At 42.6% G+C, this 20822-nt stretch overlaps 1 protein-coding gene across 2 annotated transcripts in view; it reads left to right on the plus strand.

The window, feature by feature from the left end:
* LOC122876770 (phosphatidylinositol 3-kinase regulatory subunit alpha-like) overlaps positions 1 to 19999 on the plus strand; it is a 29597-nt gene extending 9598 nt beyond the window's left edge. The window contains exons 5-17 of one of the 2 annotated variants that reach the window (XM_044197483.1): positions 979 to 1050; positions 1270 to 1386; positions 1482 to 1680; positions 2870 to 2952; positions 8765 to 8870; positions 9421 to 9519; positions 10121 to 10301; positions 10420 to 10545; positions 11630 to 11772; positions 13437 to 13613; positions 13727 to 13801; positions 14815 to 14985; positions 15201 to 19999. In XM_044197483.1, the coding sequence (XP_044053418.1) occupies positions 979 to 1050; positions 1270 to 1386; positions 1482 to 1680; positions 2870 to 2952; positions 8765 to 8870; positions 9421 to 9519; positions 10121 to 10301; positions 10420 to 10545; positions 11630 to 11772; positions 13437 to 13613; positions 13727 to 13801; positions 14815 to 14985; positions 15201 to 15390 (1739 nt within the window). In that variant the 3' untranslated portion in view covers positions 15391 to 19999. Of the gene's footprint in view, positions 1 to 978; positions 1051 to 1269; positions 1387 to 1481; positions 1681 to 2869; positions 2953 to 5423; positions 5965 to 8764; positions 8871 to 9420; positions 9520 to 10120; positions 10302 to 10419; positions 10546 to 11629; positions 11773 to 13436; positions 13614 to 13726; positions 13802 to 14814; positions 14986 to 15200 lie in introns of those variants that run through there. The other variant, XM_044197484.1, reaches the window with a different exon arrangement.
* Positions 20000 to 20822: the final 823 nt, after the last annotated feature.

Genomic DNA, 20822 nt, shown 5'->3' on the forward strand with positions numbered 1-20822 from the left:
CTCTTCATGTGTTTTGTGTAAAAATCTGAATCTGTAAAGTAACTGAAGCCGTCAGATAAATGTGGGGAAGTAAAAAGTGCAATTTCCCTCTGAGATGTAGCGGAGTAGAAGTAGAAAGTGTCATGAAAATACTCAAGTAAAGTACAAGTACCTCAATGTCCTTAAGTACAGTACTTGAGTAAATATACTCCACTTACAGAAATCCTCCTTATGAGCGCCGGGTGTCGAACCTCAGTACTGACTGAACTGTGTTTGTAACACACAGAATCAAAGAGGTCAAGTATCAGAAGTTGAATGCTTTGATTCATAGTCTTGTTTTTATTTAATTTATTTTTTCAGATAATTCTTGATCTAGATCTTTCTAACATTAAACTATCTTTCATTTGGGAACTGCTCTTTACTGATGCAGATGTTTTTCCCCATTTAAAATTTCAGAAAATAGCGATAAAGTGTCCATTAAAATTTCCCAGAGCTCAAGGCGACGTCTCCAAATTCCTCGTTTTGTCCGAACATCAAGCCAAAACCCAAATATTCAGTTAACTGTCACATATCGCAAAGAAAAGCAGCAAATCCTCACTTCTTTTTTTTTGTTGTTGATATTTTTGATTGAGACTAAAACGACTAACGATTGGTTTGTTGTTGCCAATTAACTTTCTGTCGATCACCTAATTGTTTCAGCTCTAATTTTATTAAATGGGGGGGGGGGTTAAATCTGTTAATATTCCCCAAAACTGGGGTATCAACCAAAATGTCAGACACTGCCTGTGTGGCCGTGAGGTTTGTGTGTTGCTCCGTCATGGAGGACGTCGCCGTAGTCGGCTTGGAGTCCGAGTCTCGTCCAGAGAACCGCTCCTGCAGTTTAATCCGCTTCTCTGAATATAAAGTGGCTCAACACACAGCTTATGTTTCTGTCACCATCAGCTGTTTATATCTGATGCTGTTTGGTCAGGTGTCGATATCTGGTCTGTGTTGCTGCAGGTCTGGACAGTCCCAGTGTGTATCGCAGTCTGAGTGGAGGAGGTCTGGACACCCGGCAGCTGGCCGACACTGGTGAGGAGCCTTCTTCTACTGTCGGACATGTTAGACTAAAAACAGAAGGTTGATTGTAGTAAAACAGCTCTGGTATGTATCGTACCCACTAGGCCAGCCAGGAATATTCTTCATCTGTAACTGTTCTGAGTCCAGGTCTTTTTAGAGGAGGTGTGCTGTGGATAACTGGGCCTCAATCCTTGTCCCTTTTTTTTTTAACTGAGGTGTGTTTGTTTTCAGATCTGGACCAGCTGGAGGTGTCGTCCCTGTGTGACGGGGTGGTCCGGTTCCTGCAGGATCTCCCCGGTCCCGTCCTCCCCTCCACGCTGCAGGCCGACATGATTCACGCCGTGCAAGGTGAGATTAGAGCGGCCCCTCCCCGTCCTCACACGCTGCCACAGTCCTGTTCAGTCGGTGTCGGTGTTTGTTAACAGTTCTGTCCTCGTCTGCAGAGGTCCGGGACCTGGAGGACTGCGCCCAGGTGCTGCGGGGGGTGGCCAGCTCGCCGACCTGCCCGGCCCAGTACGGCCTGACTCTGCTCAGCGTGGTCCGACACCTGGCCCGACTCTGTCTGAACAGCGCCAGGAACCAGCTGAGCCCCCGAAACCTGGCAGAGGTCTTCAGCCAACTGCTGTTCCAACAGACAGCGGGGTCAGTGATGAACACACACACACACACACACACACACACACACACACACACACACACGTTTGTCTTTCTTTACTAGTGAGGGCCGTCATTAACGTAATGCATTACTTAACCATCACAACTAAATGCCTAACCCTGACATTTGGTCCTCACAAAGATAGAAATACAGGCACACACTTGCAGCAGCAGTTGTTTTTGTGCAGCACAAAATGAGATCAAATACACACACTGTAAATTCATTTATTTATTTTTATTGTTTATTATTTGATAATTGCTGTACCTTTTTCCTTTTCACTGTACAGATCATTAATGAACGTGTGTGAATTGCCTAAAACAAAAGTGGCTTTTCTGAAAAAGCAATTTGTGACCTTTTTTGTGTTGTTGTGCAATAAATCACATTGTCAGAGGGGTTTGTTTCAAGAACTCACGTGATCCGAACAAGCAAGTAGTTCCAGTGAAAGTAGCTGTTGGGTCATAAAGTTTTATTTTGAATGTAAATAAAACGCAAACAAAATATAAAGGGTTAAGAGCATAAAATCAAATCCAAAGGGCTAAGTAGACAAGAAGCCATGTCTGTGATTATTATAATAATAAAAAACTTTATTTATAGAGCACTTATCAAAACAAAGTACAAAGTGCTTCACAACAAGAGAAATAAAACACCACAGTGAATGATGAAATATGAAGAAATAAAATACATAAAAGCAATAAAATAAACAGCCAGTTCAGGTAAAATCAGGATCTGCTTTCTGATAAAAATGTGTTTTGAGACGAGACTTAAACGAAGTTTAATTATGACATTTACTCACCCAAAGATAAAAATTGCCAGTGTACTAAAATAATTATTCTTGTGTAGCAAAATAAAATTCTGTCTCAGAAAGTAAAAGTGTAAGACTCATTAATGAAACTAAAAATGTGCGTTTGATGAGCTGAAAAAGTATTGTTGGGGGTTTTTGTTTTTCAGGCTTTTCTTTTTTTTCTCTTAACCAGATTCATAAATCAGACATTTAGTTTGATGTTTGAGTTTAAGTAGGTTAGAAATGGTTTGCAAACATTTTTATTGATTTTGAAAGTTGTTTGCAGGGATTGCGTGGACACATATTAGACTTTCCATCAATCTAAATCCTCTGTGTGTGTGTGTGTGTGTGTGTGTGTGTGTGATGTTGCTGAATCTGTCTCTGTTCCTGTTCAGGTCTGAGTCCAGTCTGGATCCTCTGGTTCAGGTTCTGGAGGTTCTGATAACCAGCGAGCTCAACATGAACCAGGCTGCACCAGGTGTGTGTTTGTGTTAGGGATGTCCCTCAATTATTTACCTAAATGTTGAATTTAAATATGTATCTGACACATTGAAATAATCAATCTGACTCACCTTCTGTTGCACAAACTACTTGATCCAAATACTGAAGGTCCTGATTACAAAAATATACATTTTATAGCTTGAATTATTGATATATGAATGAAAGTTTAACTGGAAGACTCTGTTGGAGTTGTTGAACTACTCTGAAAGCACAGTGGTGCTACAGAGTGGAGCTTCTTTTACCTCATAAACAATCTTTGGCAGAGTTCAGACACACAAACCGAAAAGCCAAGTTTTTATTTTGCCGTGTCATTATTTTCTCCCAGAATTAACATGATATGAGCTGCAGCCGGGCGTTTGTCATTTTAACCGGTGAAAGTGGCGTCAGCGCCCGGCTCAGCGTGAGAAGCTGCTGCCTGAATGTTTTCTACTCTGAGATTCGTTAATAAGAAAGAAAGAGAGGAGAGATAACAGCTTCGTCACAGTCGGAGCTGTGAGAATAGCTCGTCAGCCACCTCTAATTTTCACTCTCGTGCAGTGAAATGCTTCGCTGCAGCGCTCGGCTGTCATTAAGCAGAGCAGCGCTGCAACGTTAGCAGACTGAGGAGGACGAAACACAGTAGAGCTCAGTAAAGAAAGGATCAGACTTTAATCAGCTTTATTATAGCCGATCCTGAGCCATTAAAATATGCCCAGATCGGCCAGATACTGATACTCGTGTGTGTGTGGCTGCTTGATGCTGCCTGTGAAGTTGACCAATGAGGGAAAGTTTTGTGGTTAATGGAGGAGAGTGTAATCGTCGCTGCGTTGTGTCACGTGGCGTGTCAGACGAGAGAAAACCGTTTAAAATGTTGCTGTTAAAGACACTTATCACCTGGACGCGATACTGTCGATGGGAGACGTTAAAACCCTTAAATTCATCCAGTCGGCTGTTAATACGAAGAGTAAAAACAAAGACTCGAAGCATTTCTTTTTAATAAGAAAACCCAAGATGCAAAAGTACCTCCAGCTGGTCAGCTGTCAGCTGTACCGGGCCGAGTTCACTTTTATCGCTTTCTCTTCCTCTAACGGCAGCGAAGCAGCGTCACACTGGATCTGCATCACTGTCACGAGCCACAGCTGTTGCTCAATCTGAAGGGTTAAATGTCACACATTTGTCACATTTCCCGTCCACATGACAATATTGAGGGACAGATCTGAAGGAATCTAGAAATATGAGTGATTTCCTGTCTGTATTTGTCAATATAGCCTCCCTTAATGAGTGCTGGAAGCTTAAAATGTCTGCTCAGATTTATAACCTTGTTGATTTACTCTTTGATCATAATTAAAACTGTATTTTATTTAGATAAAGCTGTTGTTATACGGCTGCTTGTGATGATGGATTTGAGAAGTTTAACAGGAAACCGTGTTTATATTCCTCACTGTAAGGTATGAAATATTGGGTGTATGTAAGGTATTGGTACTGAAACTTGGTTGTCGACGCACCGGTGTTGAAAAATTAAAATGGTTCCCAGTGCTATTAATAATAGTGCAAATATGAAACAAAACGTTTCACCCTGTTGGAGTCTGAAGAGTCACTTTGGACTAAAGATGACAGTTTTGATATTATAAACCATGTTAGCAGCGTTGCTGTAGGGATTGAAATGTTGGTATTAAATGGATTAGAGAAAAATTCATGTTTCTCAGAGGATGAGTCCTACTGACTTTTCCTCTAGCGCCAACATGTTACGTTTCTGTTCTCTGTACTGTGGTGCATCCTGAAACCTGACTGCAATTAGTCCAAAATGTTGATGTTGTTGTCTAAAAACAAGGACCTTTTTAGATAAAGATGCGTCCACCGCTGAGACTTTAATACAACCAGACTAAGATGGTAACAGCCCCAGCTGCACTATGTGTTTACTGCTAATTAGCATGCTAACAGGCTAAACTAAGATGGTGAACATGGTAAACATTACACATGCTAAACATCAGCACGTTAGCATCGTCATTGTGAGCCTGATAGCATGCTGATGTTAGCATTTAGCTCAAAGCACTGCTGTGTCTGAGTGCAGCCTCACAGAGCTGCTAGACTCTTAGTGGTGTTGACATTTTTATGGACTAAATGAGTAACAACTTAACAAAAATGATGGACACGCCATTCTTTCAGTTAATCATTCGTTCAGTCGATGAGCAGGTACTTATTCAGCCATTCGGCAGCTGTTAGCCAGTCATTCATTAACTCGTCCATTAACTCTCTGAGTCAGTCGGTCAGACTGAGCGGCAGCTGAAACGATGACATCATCCATCCACACAGTACAAGATGCAGCAGAGGAGAGGACGGGAGGGGAGGGGGGTGTTGCCTCGGTGATATCACTGCCATCGCAGGATTGGCTGGGGGCAACGGTGATGTCACACATCTCCAAGCTGCTCTCCTGAGCTTTGAACTGAGGCTGGTTTTCGGAGAGGGGAGAGAGGGAGACGGACGGAGAGAAAGTTGCGTCGTTTTAAATCTTTCACACTGAAGACGACTGCAGATATCGGATAAATGCAAAACAAAATGTTTTTCCAGGCTGTTAGTTTCTCTGTGGATGAGTCGTGGCAAAGGTGAAAATGTAAAAAATCCACCTGCAGGTGCAGAGAGAGAGAGAGAGAGAGAGCGGTGAAAGAGGACATCCTGCAGATTTCACTTATCAGTGCAGTGGAGTATCTTTAAATTCAAGTGAGAGTCGAAAAGACAGAAAAATAGAGCTCAGTTAGGAGAAAGTAGCCTGGACCTGTTTCCTTCGAGATGACGTCAGTTTTTTCGAGGCAGGATCGCAGCGCTCGGCTGTGGGCAGGACATCATGAGAGCCAGGAAAGAAGGATCCGCGTTTAGTTTCACCTCTGAAGCGTCGTGGATGAGGGTGAAGGTTTAGAGGCCGACATGGAGCGAGAGGAGGGAGGCAGGGCCGAGGCCGAGCCGGTGAGAGGACGGGACAAGATCCTCTGCTACATTAACATGCAGAGTCCAGGTAGGAGCGCAGACCTGAACCTGGAGCTGGACCAACACCTGGTGGAAGTCTAACTGTATACAGATAACACGGCCATTGTTGGCGTCCTGAGCCATTGTGTAAAATGGTATTTTGATCGGATTTAGATAACTAATGATTTAAATTCCATCGTGGGTTTATGTGTTCAATGTATTTTATAAAACCTTATGAAAATCATTGTATTGCGTTACGCTTCTGCAGAGATACATGTTAAACGTCTCTGCGAACCTACGCAGAGAAGGGTGTTGTGGCTAAAAGTCGGGCCGCAGAGGAACCGACGCTCACACCTCCCCAAATCTCAACAATACGTCATGTGGGCTGCACGTCAGGCAAGCTGATTGGTTGAGCCAACATCCTGTCAGGACGGTTTCTCAGTTTTTTCTTTCAGAGTTAGGGCGTAGTTCTGTCACCACTGATCTTGTAGCAGAGTAGAGGAAAATAAATGCCTGCTCAAGGCACTTCATGTGGTAAATAGACTGCATTCATACATTGCTTCTCCAGACCACTCAAAGCACTTCACAACACGTGCCGACATTCACCCGTTCACACACACGGCTACGGGTTCAGTGTCGCGGCACTTCGACGCTCCGGAGGAGCCAGGGATCGAACCGCTGCACGTTTATGTCGATAAATCCAAATTCTTAGTTTTTTGTTCACACTGTCACCGGGGTGAAACTGATTTATGTTTCCTGATTTTTTCCTTTACTTTCATTTCTATGAACGTTATGCCACCAATCTGTACAAGTATAAAAGAAACGCATGCGAAGGTGTCTGAACGACACACACTCGCTGACTGAAGCACAATTGCGCCTTTTTCTAATGACTGTATTTTATTGAGACTGCATGTGAGTGAATTTCCTGCAGGCTGTGTTGTGGTGCTGCAGGTATGGAGGTGTATCACCTGAGCTAGCGTCTGCTAGGAGTTAGCAGTGACAAGTATAAAATGGGGATTTTCGTCTTGACAGTTGTCAGCGTTCTGTTCTGGCAACAAACCGTCATGCGACTGCTAAGACGTATCCCTCCGCCACAGCTCAGCAAGGAAACGCAGAAAGGGAATTTCATACTAAAGACTTTGAGTTGGACAAATCAGGCTGGTATATACAGACAGTTGATGCCTCATATTAAAGCGGCTATAATCAATATGTTGGTGAACCATCAGCTCAGCCTGCAGCTCTGCTCGGCTTTAAGGAGCTTTATAGAGACTTTCAGCTCGCTGTTCATCTGCTGCAGCTCTGGTTCGCTCTCAGCTGTCAGAGCGTCGCTTCCAGAGAAGAAGAAGCTGTAAAAAGCCTCTGAACGCTTCCTGCTGAGCAGCAGAGCAGACAGCACAGTCAGAGAGCAGCTGCTGAACATAGCGGAGCATCTAGCAGCTACAGAGCCAGATGTTTCCCTCAGCAGCTGCTGGAGACCAAACACAGAGCTGACGGAGAGAAGACAGGACTGACGTCCATCAGGAGACACAGACACGCCTCCTGATGAAGCGTCATGTCGCTCTGTAGCTGCTGCAGGCGGAAACGAGCAGCTGTTTGCTGACATTGTCAACTGAAAGGTTGTTTCTCTTTTCCCCCAAGTGCCCCAAAAAAACCAGTTATTGCAGGTTTAAACTTCAACTGAGCTGTCGCTGTGGATTTCGTCCTCCATCTCTTGCAGCGCAGTTGTGTCGTGAAGGGATCACTTCATGGACAGGAGGGAGGATTACGGCGAACGATGACTTGATGCGAACCTTTCCTTTAGCTGTCCAGTGTGTGAAAGTGTTTATGGTTCAGCCCGACCAATGCTGGATCTTTGAGCAATATTATCAATATTTAAGTGGCCGGTAATAATTTCTTCCACATAAACGCTTAATGTTAACAAATAAACATTTTTGATAAGGGTTCCTTTAAATTTGGTTATGAAAGAGTTGTGGCCCAGATATGTGCTGAGTGGAACAAGTTAGAGCAAATATAACAGTACATTTTAATTGGTAGATCTTACACTGTAAACAACTTCAAATTCAGGGTAAGATAAGAAAAATAGTAAAATATATTAATAAGAAGCCTCTGATACTATACTAATCTATAATATAAGATTAATTAAATTAGTGTGTGTGGTGTGGGCTCAAGCTAGACAGATAAATCAGCCGATATTGGCTTATTGCAGTTAGCGGCGTTCGTGTCGGCCGATAAGTAACGAGAGATGTCAGTGCGGAAATGACAAGCTAGGTTTGAGTTCATTTAGTTTGTCCACCAGAGAGCACTGACCGTTTATTTTCACACTGTAAAATGTCGCGGTCAGTATGTCACAAATCTAAGGGCTTCGTATCAAGAGTGTTTATTTTATGTGTTTTATGTTTTTAAAAAAAAGTTACCATCGACCGATATATTGTTATTAGATTATTAAACTCTCAAATATTGATTTCCGTATCGAGCGGAGAAAGCACAGTATCAGGCTGCAGTGTGGGCGCGCTTGTTTTACTAACATTAAATGAAGTTTTGCTCTGAGTGGGACATTGTAACTGTAAAAATCAACATGTCGGCGCTCTCCGGTGGGCAAACTGTTTCTAAATTGTCTACTGACATTTACCGTCACTGATCATCCCACATATAAACAGACTGTTTCTGTGATAAGCTAATATCGGCCCACCTGACGTATCGCTCGTTCCACTTTCTCTGAAGAGACTTCCAGAGTGATGTAGTGTGTGTGTGTGTGTGTGTGTGTGGGTAGAGAAATTAAAAACTTGAAGTAACTGATTCAGCCCACGTACCCAACACTAAATTTCCACTTTCTCTGTCTTTTGTTGCAGCTTTGCCTCCGAAACCCGTCAAGTCTTCGACTCCAGCAGCTTCCAGTAGTTTTAACAACAGTATTTCCCTGCAGGAGGCCGAGTGGTACTGGGGAGACATCTCCAGGTAACACACACACACACACACACACACAGATACATACATCCAGGCTAAAACAAAACAACTAAACTAAGACTGAAATAGAAATATATGTAAAATAAAAATTCTAAAAAGTTGTCGCAAAACATTTCAAAATTCATGGTTAATGCATTTTACAAAGAAGTCATGATTAGTTTATAATCAGGCAGCCAGTTTGGGCTCATTTCACTCAGACTCACTGAAAACATACATTTATTTATGTTATTTAATGTTTATTTGTATAGGGACAAGTATATAGCATGAACCAGCGCCACATACTACAACATTTATAGCCTGAGCTGCTTTGCGATGGCCGTCCTCAGATGAAAATACGCAAAACTCAACAATGGATTGATACAGAACAGCACAAGACACAAACAATAAACAAAACACATAACATCATTCATTCATTCACGACTACATGACTGATCCCTGTTTTAACTGGAGTTTAAAAGGATCCCAGTCAGGATCCAGTTGAGGCTTCAAAATGGCTGCAGGTGATTAATGTGGTCTGGTGTTTTTATGTGTGTGTTTGTAGAGAGGAGGTGAATGAGAAGCTGAGAGACACAGCTGACGGTACGTTCCTGGTTCGAGACGCCTCCACGAAGATGCACGGAGATTACACTCTGACTCTGAGGTAAACTCTTCATCACCGTCGCTTCACGTTCCTCCGTCAGCCAGGTCGTCGGCTACCAAACAAAGTCTCCTTGAGGATAGAGGGAGCTTCCAGTTCGTCACTTAGAAATGACAACATGTCATTTAAACCAAATTGTTTTGCATTTTTTAAATGACAAAGTACTTGAATCAAAAGTACATTATTTGTAGAAATCATCTGCACATCAGGGAACCCACACTGGTGGAAGAAGTACTTTATTTAGTGTAAAAATACTCTGTTACTAGTAAAAGTCCTGCATTCAAGTAGAAAAGTATTGGCATCAAAATACTACTGACGTACTTTTGAATGCAGGACTTTTGAGTATTTTTACATTGTTGTATTGGGACTTTTACTTAAGTAAATGATCTGAGTACAGAAGAGATCAAAACTTAAATCTGTTATCCCCCGAGGACTCTGGGTAATTCAGTTTTCCCCATCAGCTGTAAAATAATTTCTGGTAATTAAACCTGAGTGTTATCTACAGTAGAGCTGTAGACATCGACAAAGAAAAAACAATTTAACAACAATTTAATATTGTGCCCCGGTCAGTTTTCATGAACAAACGTTCTCTGACCACCTTCAGGAAAGGAGGCAACAACAAACTGATAAAGATCTTCCATCGAGAGGGGAAGTACGGCTTCTCCGACCCTTTAACCTTCAGCTCGGTGGTGGAGCTGATCAACCATTACCGCCACGAGTCCCTCGCCCAGTACAACCCCAAACTGGACGTCAAGCTGCTCTACCCGGTCTCCAAACACCAGCAGGTCTGTAGGCTGTCTGACGGCCAGCCGGATGTGTTTCATAGACCAGAATTCGTTGACTGAGTTGGTTTGTCAGCTGTTGAGTCGTCTGATTGGACACGTTGTCGTCGTTGTCGTTCAGGACCAGGTGGTGAAGGAGGACAGTATCGAAGCTGTGGGGAAGAAGCTCCACGAGTATCACCTGCAGTACCAGGAGAAGAACCGAGAGTACGACAGACTGTACGAGGAGTACACCAGGACCTCGCAGGTACTCTACGATCCACCACTCCCAACGTCAGACTTTATCAGACAGATGTTAGAAACACACCATGCGGCTGTGACTGGCTGTTTTTGCTTTTTACACTAAACACACACACACACACACACGTGATAAAAGGATAAATCATTAAAAAGAAACTTTTAAAAGGAATAAAAATAGAAGCAGAACAATAATCCTAACCTTTTAAAGCAAAGGTGGGAGAAGGTCTTGAAGTAAAAGTACTACAGTGTAGAAGTGAAAGTACAAAAGTATCAGCATCAAAATACACTTAAAGTACCAAAAGTAAAAGTACTCATTATGCAGAATGGCTCATTTCAGAATAATGTATATTATTTGATTATAATTATTGATGCATTAGTGTGTTCATCACATTTTAATTACTTCATATACTTTATCTGCTGGGTAGCTTATGGATTTGCCCTGAGGATCAATAAAACTAATCCGTAGTAATACATTACAATTTATTAATGTATTATATTTTGTATTATTAATCTGAATCTGCAAAGTGTAACTACAGTTATCAGATAAATGTAGTGGAGTAAAAAGTACAGTATCCTCAGAGCCTTTCAGTCTGACTCAGGTAACCAGGATTATTTGTGGATCAGCGACTGAGCTCAGAGTCATGTAGAGTGCAGTGATATAACCAGCTGCAAGTCTGCTTTGTTGTGATAAGCGCTCTATAAATAGTTTTATTATTATTACAGTGAGCCTCGAGCGTTATCAGAGGATCTTTGTGTGGCTGTTAAAGTTAAAGTTAAACTTCCAGTAGAGCAACAGACAACACAGAGGAGATTTATGAGCCCGACCTGAGAAACTAAAAGTGTCCACTGTAACCTCGAGTCGACTTATTAAGACAAAGTTCAGGTGCTGCAGATCACATGGATCAAGTTTTTTTATTGCCAACACTGTTGTACTAACAGACAAACACAAGGTGGCGCCTCCACTGAGCGAGGACAGAACAACTACAGATAAAATACAACAGGTTTTCTCCTTTTCTGACTCTCTGATTTTCTTCTCCCCCTCTTGTTTTACTCTCTTCGTCCCCCTCTTCGTCCCCCTCTTCGTCCCTCAGGAGATCCAGATGAAGAGGACGGCCATCGAGGCGTTCAACGAGACCATAAAGATCTTCGAGGAGCAGTGTCAGACTCAGGAGCGCTTCAGCAAGGAGTACATCGAGAAGTTTCGCCGAGAGGGCAACGACAAGGAGATCCAGAGGTAGGCTGTTGCCACGGCAACCGTCACAAGAGACCTTTTTAAAACGCACGCACACACACACACACCCACAAATATGAAGGAGCCCTAGTTGCCATGGCACCAGAGGCTGCAGGAAGAAACCACCTGCTGGTAAATTTAGTCTGAAGGATCGATTTTCTGGACGCGCTGTAAGTTTAAGGCCGTAACAGGGTCCAGCTGGATCAGGGTTTAGGTTTGCAGACGCCTGGAGTCATTTCAGTGGAGGGTGAATGATGCTAACAGACTAACGCCCACCTCGTTTGGACCAGTTTGCAGATGGATTTGTTAGATTTTCTCAAAACTTCATATCAAACGAACTGTATGACGACGAAGTTGACGGTGGGAGGAAGAAGTTTTAAACAAAACATTTCTACTTTATTTACAAAGAAATATTTGAGTGAGAAATATTTTTTCATTGCTAAACGTTTGTTTAAACAGATGTTTTTTGATAAAACTCTGGTTGCTGGCTTCACCCATCACTGAGGACTCTGAAGAAACAGGAGGGAGTTTTTCCACTTTGTTAAAAAAACTGCTGCTGTTGAGCATTTCTGGTTGATTTCACCAGTTTAAAGACAGTGAAATATAAAGCCGTTAGCCTTATTTTTCTTCTTATATGTTGATTTATTTATAAATCAAAATCGCTTTTCTCTTGTAAAACGTTTAAATATATTTGATTCTTCCTGCACTCTGAGACATGAACGTAAATTTAAGGGCCGAGTTATACTAGAAAAAAAACAAATTTCCCGACCACATCAGAAGACAAAAGTGTTTTGTAGTTGTTCTGAACGTCCACACTCGAAGACGGAGTGAAAAGCCGGCCGTCGTAGAGGAGGAGGGGGGGCATTCATAGTGTTGACCTCAGCTGTTCACATGAAAAGTGACAGAAATAGTTGTGTGAGGAATAAAAAGAGCTGAAAAATGTGATAATAGATAAATCTAGGCCATATCCTCCCACTGCTTCGCCTTCATACTCTGGCTGGCGTGGTCCTGAAACAGATATTAAATTGCAAGTTAATTTAAGTGTTCAGTCAGGTTTTCTACTGGTCTGTATTGGATCAGGTCCTGAAAACCTCCACTGTGATGCTCTCAAGGCCGAAACCAAAAAAAACGCCAGAGAAACATCAGCACGCGGCGTGAAAGTGCTGCCACATTAATGTGACACTAAACTGGTGTGATGGATGACAGTGAAAAGAAGGTTTTAGTCTTTGTGCTGCTGCTCAGCTCAGTCGTCTAAACGGACGAAGACGACTCCGAAGGGTCACTGAAAACATCTTCAAAACGCTGCGTTTGCCAGATTTAGTTCCTTTTTGACAGATTTTAAAAATTTGGAGAGGATCAACATCAGTCAACACTTGATGGTACGTCAGATCCGGTGTGGCTGCATGTAAAGAAACGCGTGTGAAAAGTCTGACGTCCCGGTTGAGCTGCGAGTTACTTTACCAACAGCTGCAAGGCAGGACTGCGGAGCCAAACTGGCTTTAAATGGCCGAGAGGAAACCTGGTATAAAGAGTTACCGTGACACAACAGCGACCACCACAACACCACATCGCATGAAAAGGATAAAAACTGTGTGTGACTGTGTGTTGTAGCGTTTAGCAAGTAAACCTCACTGTCTGTGTTCAAATCAAAAACAATCCTTTCAAAGGATCATGGAGAACTACGACAAGCTGAAGTCTCGGATCAGCGAGATCGTGGACAGTAAGCGTCACCTGGAGGTGGACCTGAAGAAACAGGCCGCCGACTACAGAGAGATCGACAAGAAGATGAACAGCATCAAACCGGACCTGATCCAGCTCCGCAAGACCAGGGACCAGTATCTCATGTAAGATACACACTCAGAAACGCACACGGATCACAGTAAAGCTGTATGGTTCAACATGTTATACTAACTGCTGTGTGTGTGTGTGTGTGTGTGTGTGTGTGTGTGTGTGTCAGGTGGTTGACCCAGAAGGGAGTTCGTCAGAGGAAACTGAACGAGTGGCTCGGCCTGAAGAACGAAACCACGGAGGAGTAAGTTTGTGTGATAAGCTGAACGTGTGCGTCTGGACGTTTTAAAGCCTCTGTGTGCAGAATTAGAAAGTCCCTTCCTTTGGCGCCCCCCAGTGGCAGACAGCAGGGCACGCCGCCACCCCGAAAACACAAAGTGTTTGCCTTTCACGTTAGTATCTGCAGGACATCAACATCAGCGTGTGACGCGGGTCGATCAGCGGCAGCTTGTGCTGCTGCTGCTGCAGTGTTTACTGTGGGCACCGTGAACTAGAGCTCAAACAATTAGTCGATTAATCAATCAACAGAAAATAAATCACCAACTGTTTTCACAATAGATTCATTTTTCGAGTAAAAAAAAAAAAATAAGAGTCAGATTTCCAGCGTTAATTTTACTCATGTGACTAAACTGAATATCTCTGGACTGTTGAAGACAGTTTGAGCTTCAGGAAATTAATGATGGAATGTATCAATCAGGAAAATAGTTGACATATTAATCAATAATGAAAATAATCTCTAGTTGCAGCCTTTAAAGGGAAATTGTATCTGCAAAACTGCTGTGATGATTGATTTAATATGTCATTTATCAATCAAAAACTCCAGCCATTCTCTGGTTTTCTGTCACTTTTTAAGTTGAACTTGAAAGTTAATTTTTACCTTGGAAGCAGAACTTGACAAAAAAAAAAAAAAACCATGAGATGTGGTTGAAAGCTTTGAAAAAAGCTAGTAAGTGGACCCTGAATTAAGACATTTTTTTGTCTAAATACATTAAAGACTTCACCTTTTGGCTTTGGGAAATTGTGATTATGGGGTTTGACAATTTCTGACACTTCAAAGACTAAATGATTAATTACCATGGAAACAACGCGTTTTGTTTAGCCACAAGGGGGCGTCGTTCAGCCTGCAAACACAGAGCAGCAGGAACACAGGACCGGGTTCCTGCCTGTACTGTGGCCACAATAATGAACATTTGTTAGCAGCACATCCCTAGCTTGTGTGCTAACATGTCCCCTGCGTGTGGTTCCCCCCCCCCCCAGTGAGTACAGCATGGTGGAGGATGAGGAGGACCTTCCTCATCACGACGAGCGTCTGTGGCGTTTGGGAAACATCAACCGCACTCAGGCCGAGTCGCTGCTCCGCGGGAAGAGAGACGGGACCTTCCTGGTCCGAGACAGCAGCAAGCCGGGCTGCTACGCCTGCTCCGTGGTGTAAGACTCACCTGTTTACCTGTCTGTTAACTGATTGGCTGCTGCGCGTTTGTTTGTTTTGCTTTTTAGTTTGAAAAATGGATGCAACTGTCTCCTGACCAGTCGTTTTGATGCTTGTTCACATGTGACCTTAATTCTGTTTCTGTGCTGCATCTAACAAACACTTGGTTTATCTCCTCTAACGTCTCTGCGTCTCTGTCCCCCTCCCCCCCCAGTGTGGACGGAGAGGTGAAGCACTGCGTCATCAACAAGACGAGCACCGGGTTTGGTTTCGCGGAGCCCTACAACCTGTACGGCTCTCTGAAGGAGCTGGTGCTGCACTACCAGCACACCTCGCTGGTCCAACACAACGACTCGCTCAACGTCACGCTGGCCTTCCCCGTCTACAGCCAGCAGAGACGGTGACCCGCCCGGGTCCTCCTCAGTCATACTGCCAGCGTAGACGAGCACGTCTCACCAAACGAGTCTCGCTGTACAGACCAGTACCTGACCACATGACGCATGTAACGTCTGTTCAACTTTTAAAGACCGTAAACCGTCCAGGTGCTGCAGATCACATGGATCAAACAAACCAATCCAGTTTGCTGAAGATGAAGCTTCATGTTAAGTTAAATGCTTTGTTACATCCTGTAGGAATCAACACTGGCAAAACAGATACTCATTTTATTGTGAAAGTCATCACATGGAGCTTTAACTTCCTGGGAGGAAAAAAAACTAGCAGCAAGATACAGAGACAGCAGTGAACTTCCTGCAGGCGTGCAGGTAACAACAGCTGATTTGGTGCCGAAGACCAACACGTACTTCAGTTTCCCGTCATCAGAGACGACACTTCAGGTCGAGATCACACCGGAACCTCTGTTTATTTTTCAGGCAGAACAGGAAGAGCAGAGGGCTCAGAGGCGTTCAGGGTTTCCCTTAAAGAAAATAAGAAGTAAAACAATAAGTTTCTCAGACGAAGACGGTGTCGTCCCTCATTCGTCCAGGAGTGTTCTATCGTAGAAAAGGTTTCAGTCGTAGTCGTCTGGACGCTGTTTTCAGAATCAAGACGTTTCGGCTCCCATCCGGAAGTCATTCTCAATTGTGAAAATGGTCTGAGAACTCAGAAATTTAAGCTACTCTGTGCTACTTAAGCCCCACCCTCAGGGAGGTCTTCCTGAGTATCTGTTGATTAGCTAGTTTCAGCTGAAACTGACCTAATTGTTTCCATGATGGCCCAGATAAAATTAGGTCAGTTTCAGGTGAAACTAGGCAGAGTAATCAACAGATACTCAGGTAGACTCCTCCCTGAGGGCGGGGCTTAAGCAACACAGAGTAGCTTACATTTCTGAGTTCTCAGACCATTTTCACAATTGAGAATGACTTCCGGATGGGAGCCGAAACGTCTTGATTCTGAAAACAGTGTCCAGACGACTACGACTGAAACCTTTTCTACAATAAGTTTCTCAGACATTTCCTCGATATATATTGTCATTCACCGTCTACAAAAACTATGACATTTATGGCCGAAAATAATTTTAAAATGGTCTATAGCTCGATTAGCAGTGCTGCTAACGGCTAAGTTTCGTTTTAAAATAACAAAACTCATCTGCCGCACACTTTCAGCACTTCAGTATATTATAAGCTCACACACCAATAACAGCCAGTCCAGGCGAACAATTACTCAGAGGAACATCGGAAACAAACGCCTGAGAAGAGGAGAAAACACGTTTCTAAGCTCCGTTCAGGTTCGTTTATCAATAACAGGGTTTAGTGTTCACACCTAATGAACATTTAAAGATACAAACAACATCAAAACAAAATATGATCGATAATCGTGTCAGGACACATCCAGAAGCGTCTGCTCACCTGTCTGTATACAGGTGTGCAAAGATCACTTTTCTCGCTTGACTGTTTGAAACCTTTCGACACTACAGCTGATGTGGTAGCTGAGTTTTAGTAACGACATTTCAGTCGTCTCTCGTGCCGAATATTCCTCTGTTTCAGTACCATCGAGCGAAGCTTCGATCGTCAGGTTTGATCAATCCGATCACCTGCGGACCAGTCGGTTTCCCCCGACAGCTCCACGATCGAGTTTCAAGATGGCCGCCTGAACCTCAAACAATAAATCCGCTTTTTTGAGTTAGTCGCCTGATCCCGGTCCCATTTTATCGTGTTCGTTGTAACAGATGGTATTTTGCTTTTTTCAGAGAAAATCCAGTAATTCTGTTCACTAGACCTGAAAAAACTCGAACGGGGTTCGAGGGCGCGTTCAAGCTGAAACGGGTTGTTAAGTTGCTCTTTCAAGCCTGCTAGTTTCCCCCCGAAGGACTGAAAGAGCTGTAATTTGTTAAGATTTAGTTATTTAGAGGAGCAGAGTTTGGAGAGACGCTTCAGGCTCCTTTAGAAATGTGTCCCGTGTGATCACGACCTCAGTGTGAGTCGATCCGGCGACCAACGCGTTTCCTGTCTGTGGAGAACCGAGGTACTGAACTGTCAAACGTCTCGTGGAGGTCAGAGCTGGAGCTGAACTGACGGACTCTTCCTTCAATCGTGACGCTGAAGTGCTGATCCAGCACGCTTCAACAGGACAGAACCACAACTGGACCGGACTCTGAAACTACAAATATGGACTGATGATGATGTCAAAGGCAAAATGGCGGACAGCCTAGAAAGACTTTTCTTGCAAACACTGTGAGTGGCTCTGAACGAGGTTTAAAATGAGGGCGAATCGACTGACCCACATTTTTATATCAGGAGACCTGCATCATCCAAAGACTCAACCCCCCCCCCCCCCCCCAGAAAGTCCCATTGGCGGCGTTTTTCAAGGTCCCGTTTCTTCAGCTGTGTTTCGTTTGCCGCCTCAGAGTGTCGTTTAATTTCGCCGAGCGGACGGATTCTTGTATTCTTTCATTTCAGCGAACGTCCGTCAGCACAAAGTCCACAGAGATTTTACTCGTGCTGGATCAAAACTGTGACAAAAATTCAGGAACGACGAGAACTCTGGATCTTTTCCGCATCTACTCCAGCCGAGTTTCATGGACAAACCGCAGCCTGTAAACAAACGAAAAACGTCTTCATGGATTATCTTCTTTTTGTTTTTGCGCTTCAAGACATTTGACTTCCTTTAAGAGAAACCAGGTACAGGAGATGAAACTGTCTGCAAGGACGTGAGCGAGTCTTAAGTATGACGTCTGTTGTCATGGTAACCGCCTGGTAATTTCCTCAACTTTTGACGTTGAGCTTTTTCCACGCTCGGATCGGTTTGGAAATCAATACATGTTGCAAAATGTTTGGAAATGTCCTGAATGTTTCCAGCTCTTTCTTTCTTTTGCCAGATATTGTCTGTAACAGCTGTCGGATTCGGCGCCGCAGGAATCGCTCAGTACATTTAAATTATTCCAGAAACTTGCTGCTTTTTCAGTCTAACACTCAAACCGAACTAGTGACCACAAACAAAAAAAAAACTGTAATATTAGACATTAAGAAGTTTAATACTCTGATGAATAAAACAGTTGGTCTGAAGGCTTTTACACCGAGAGAAACATCTCGTCTCCATTTTGTTCAAATTATCCAGAGAATCAGCTGAAGAGACGAATATCCATCCAGACATTTCCTTCATTTCATCAGTGAACTGTAATTAATAGTTGATCGGTCTGCTGTGTGTGTGTGTGTGTGTGTGTGTGTGTGTGTGTGTGTGTGTGTGTGTGTGTTCATTACCAGCCTCAGTTTGTGTGTCTCGTAGACATTTTCATATTTGACATTTTTGCACTAATAATCACAGTAAAGGTCCAGAAATGAGCCTCAGCTTTTGTCAAAATTACATCAAATTTAAAACCGCGAGACAGTCGGCTCGTCATTTGAATACAGCTGCAACTCAAGATTGTTTTCATTATTGATTAATCTGTCAGTTTGAATTAATCACTTAGTTCACAAATTGCCCGAGTTTTTGTGGGGGGGGGAGAACAAAACTATTCTTTGTTTCTCAAACGTAAACGTTGAAACGTAACAAAAATGGGTCCAGTACTGAGCCCTGAGGAACTCCGCGAGGAAGTTTAAGGACCGGCCGTGTGTTTTTATGTTTTTCTTCGGTTTGTGTGGTTTGATTCTCTGCTTTAAATGATAATTAGTGCAAAAGTCTCAAATATACAAAATGATCTTAAGAAACAAACTGCAGGTCACTGCAGGTTTAAAAATCATTTCATGGTTATTAAAAAAAAAAACTGCATTCTTAAGGTTCAGGACGCTCTGGCTTATTTGTGTTTTTTGTTACAAACTGAGAAGAAAATCTTATTTTATTTTCTGACTAATTTGATTTCTGGCCTAAAAGTAAAAATACATTATGAGTAAGCACAAGAGACAGCTTTCCCCATCCAATCAGTTGTAGCTTTGAGGGCAGCATCATTGCATTATTTTTGAAATGTTGGATTCATTCTAGTGCTTAAATTTACAAAATTTGATACTTGGTGGTTTTGCTTTAATGATGCATCTGTGGCTCATAAATATGTGTTTAATTATTGCTACATATTTCCCTTTTCACACAGTATTTATCCATCTTGGGTTGAAAATGATCTGGAAAGTTTCTCTAATATTAAGAGGATGAAGAGAAACTGTAATTTTTCTTTCTCCAACTATTATTTGTTTCACTTTTGGGCCAGCGGACCTTTCGTTAAGGTGACGTCGTCGTTTTTAGGTGATGATCTCAGTTTGTAACCGGTGGTTTCAGACTAAACCACCAAATGTGAATATCAAGCTCATTATATTTTCGTAAGCATGTTGGAAGTCGGAGCAGTCAACGACCTAAACCTGTTTGCTCTGCACACTGGTGATGAAATGTGTTGGATGTTCCAGGTTCTGTGTTTTTAGCTTAATTATAAATAATCTTAATACCATAAAATACATAAACCGTATTTTCTGTATCAGAAATCGTTCGTCATCTTTTGTTTTTTTTTTTTGTTTGTTTTTTTATTCCTTCTCTCTTTGCTTCTCACTCGCTGTTAATGTCAGAAAAGGACAATAAAGCACCAGGATCTTGAAACTGTCTTTGTTTCTCTCATTTTATTTGCAGAGACTTGATTTTAACTTTCTGACGTCTCAGCTTTTAAGTAACAGTTCATCCTCGATGTTGCTTGCTTATTCTGTAAAATGCATCATTCAGCGTTTCTCACTTTAACGTTGGATCAAATGAAAGTATTCTCACCAACTCTCACCCAAAACAATGTAAAAATGTACTTTAGTTTAACAAACGTGTAAAATGCAAACTTTCAGTCCGTTTAGGAGCACAACTCCACTGGAATCACAAGATTTAAAGCTGCGTGTGTGCTGGAAAAAAAACAAAAGTTACTGTTGGTGGTAAACAAATAACAAACCCACGAGCAAACTAATGTTCCCTTTTTTAAAGGCCTTAATCATCCCAAAGTCTGTGCCCACTCTCCGAACTGTTAACTCGTGATTTTAAATGGCTTACGTTTAATGCCTCAGCTTGTTTGCGAAATAAGCTGCTTAATAAATCTCAATTTAAATCTGTGTAGATTTATTATCAAGTCGAAATTCAACTGCACGCTGAACTGCAGCCACATACAAACATCCAGCAGGTGTTGCACCACATTCTGTCACCCAGGTAGACATTTCAGCTATATTTCCACTGCAAATGATGTTATTATAATTTATCATATAACAGAATGTCCCCTGTGACTGTTATGTATTATATCATTAGATTAATGCATGAGTAATAATAATGTAAAAGCAGGATGTTGCTGCTGCAGCTGGTGGAGCTGGAGCTCATGTTGAACCGGTTTGTATCGGACTGCAGCTGATGATACATCTGCCGATTCTTTTCTCCATTAAGCGATTGATTGTTT

This window comes from Siniperca chuatsi, linkage group LG5 (assembly GCF_020085105.1).
Source record: "Siniperca chuatsi isolate FFG_IHB_CAS linkage group LG5, ASM2008510v1, whole genome shotgun sequence".
In the NCBI taxonomy this organism is placed as follows: Eukaryota; Metazoa; Chordata; class Actinopteri; order Centrarchiformes; family Sinipercidae; genus Siniperca; species Siniperca chuatsi.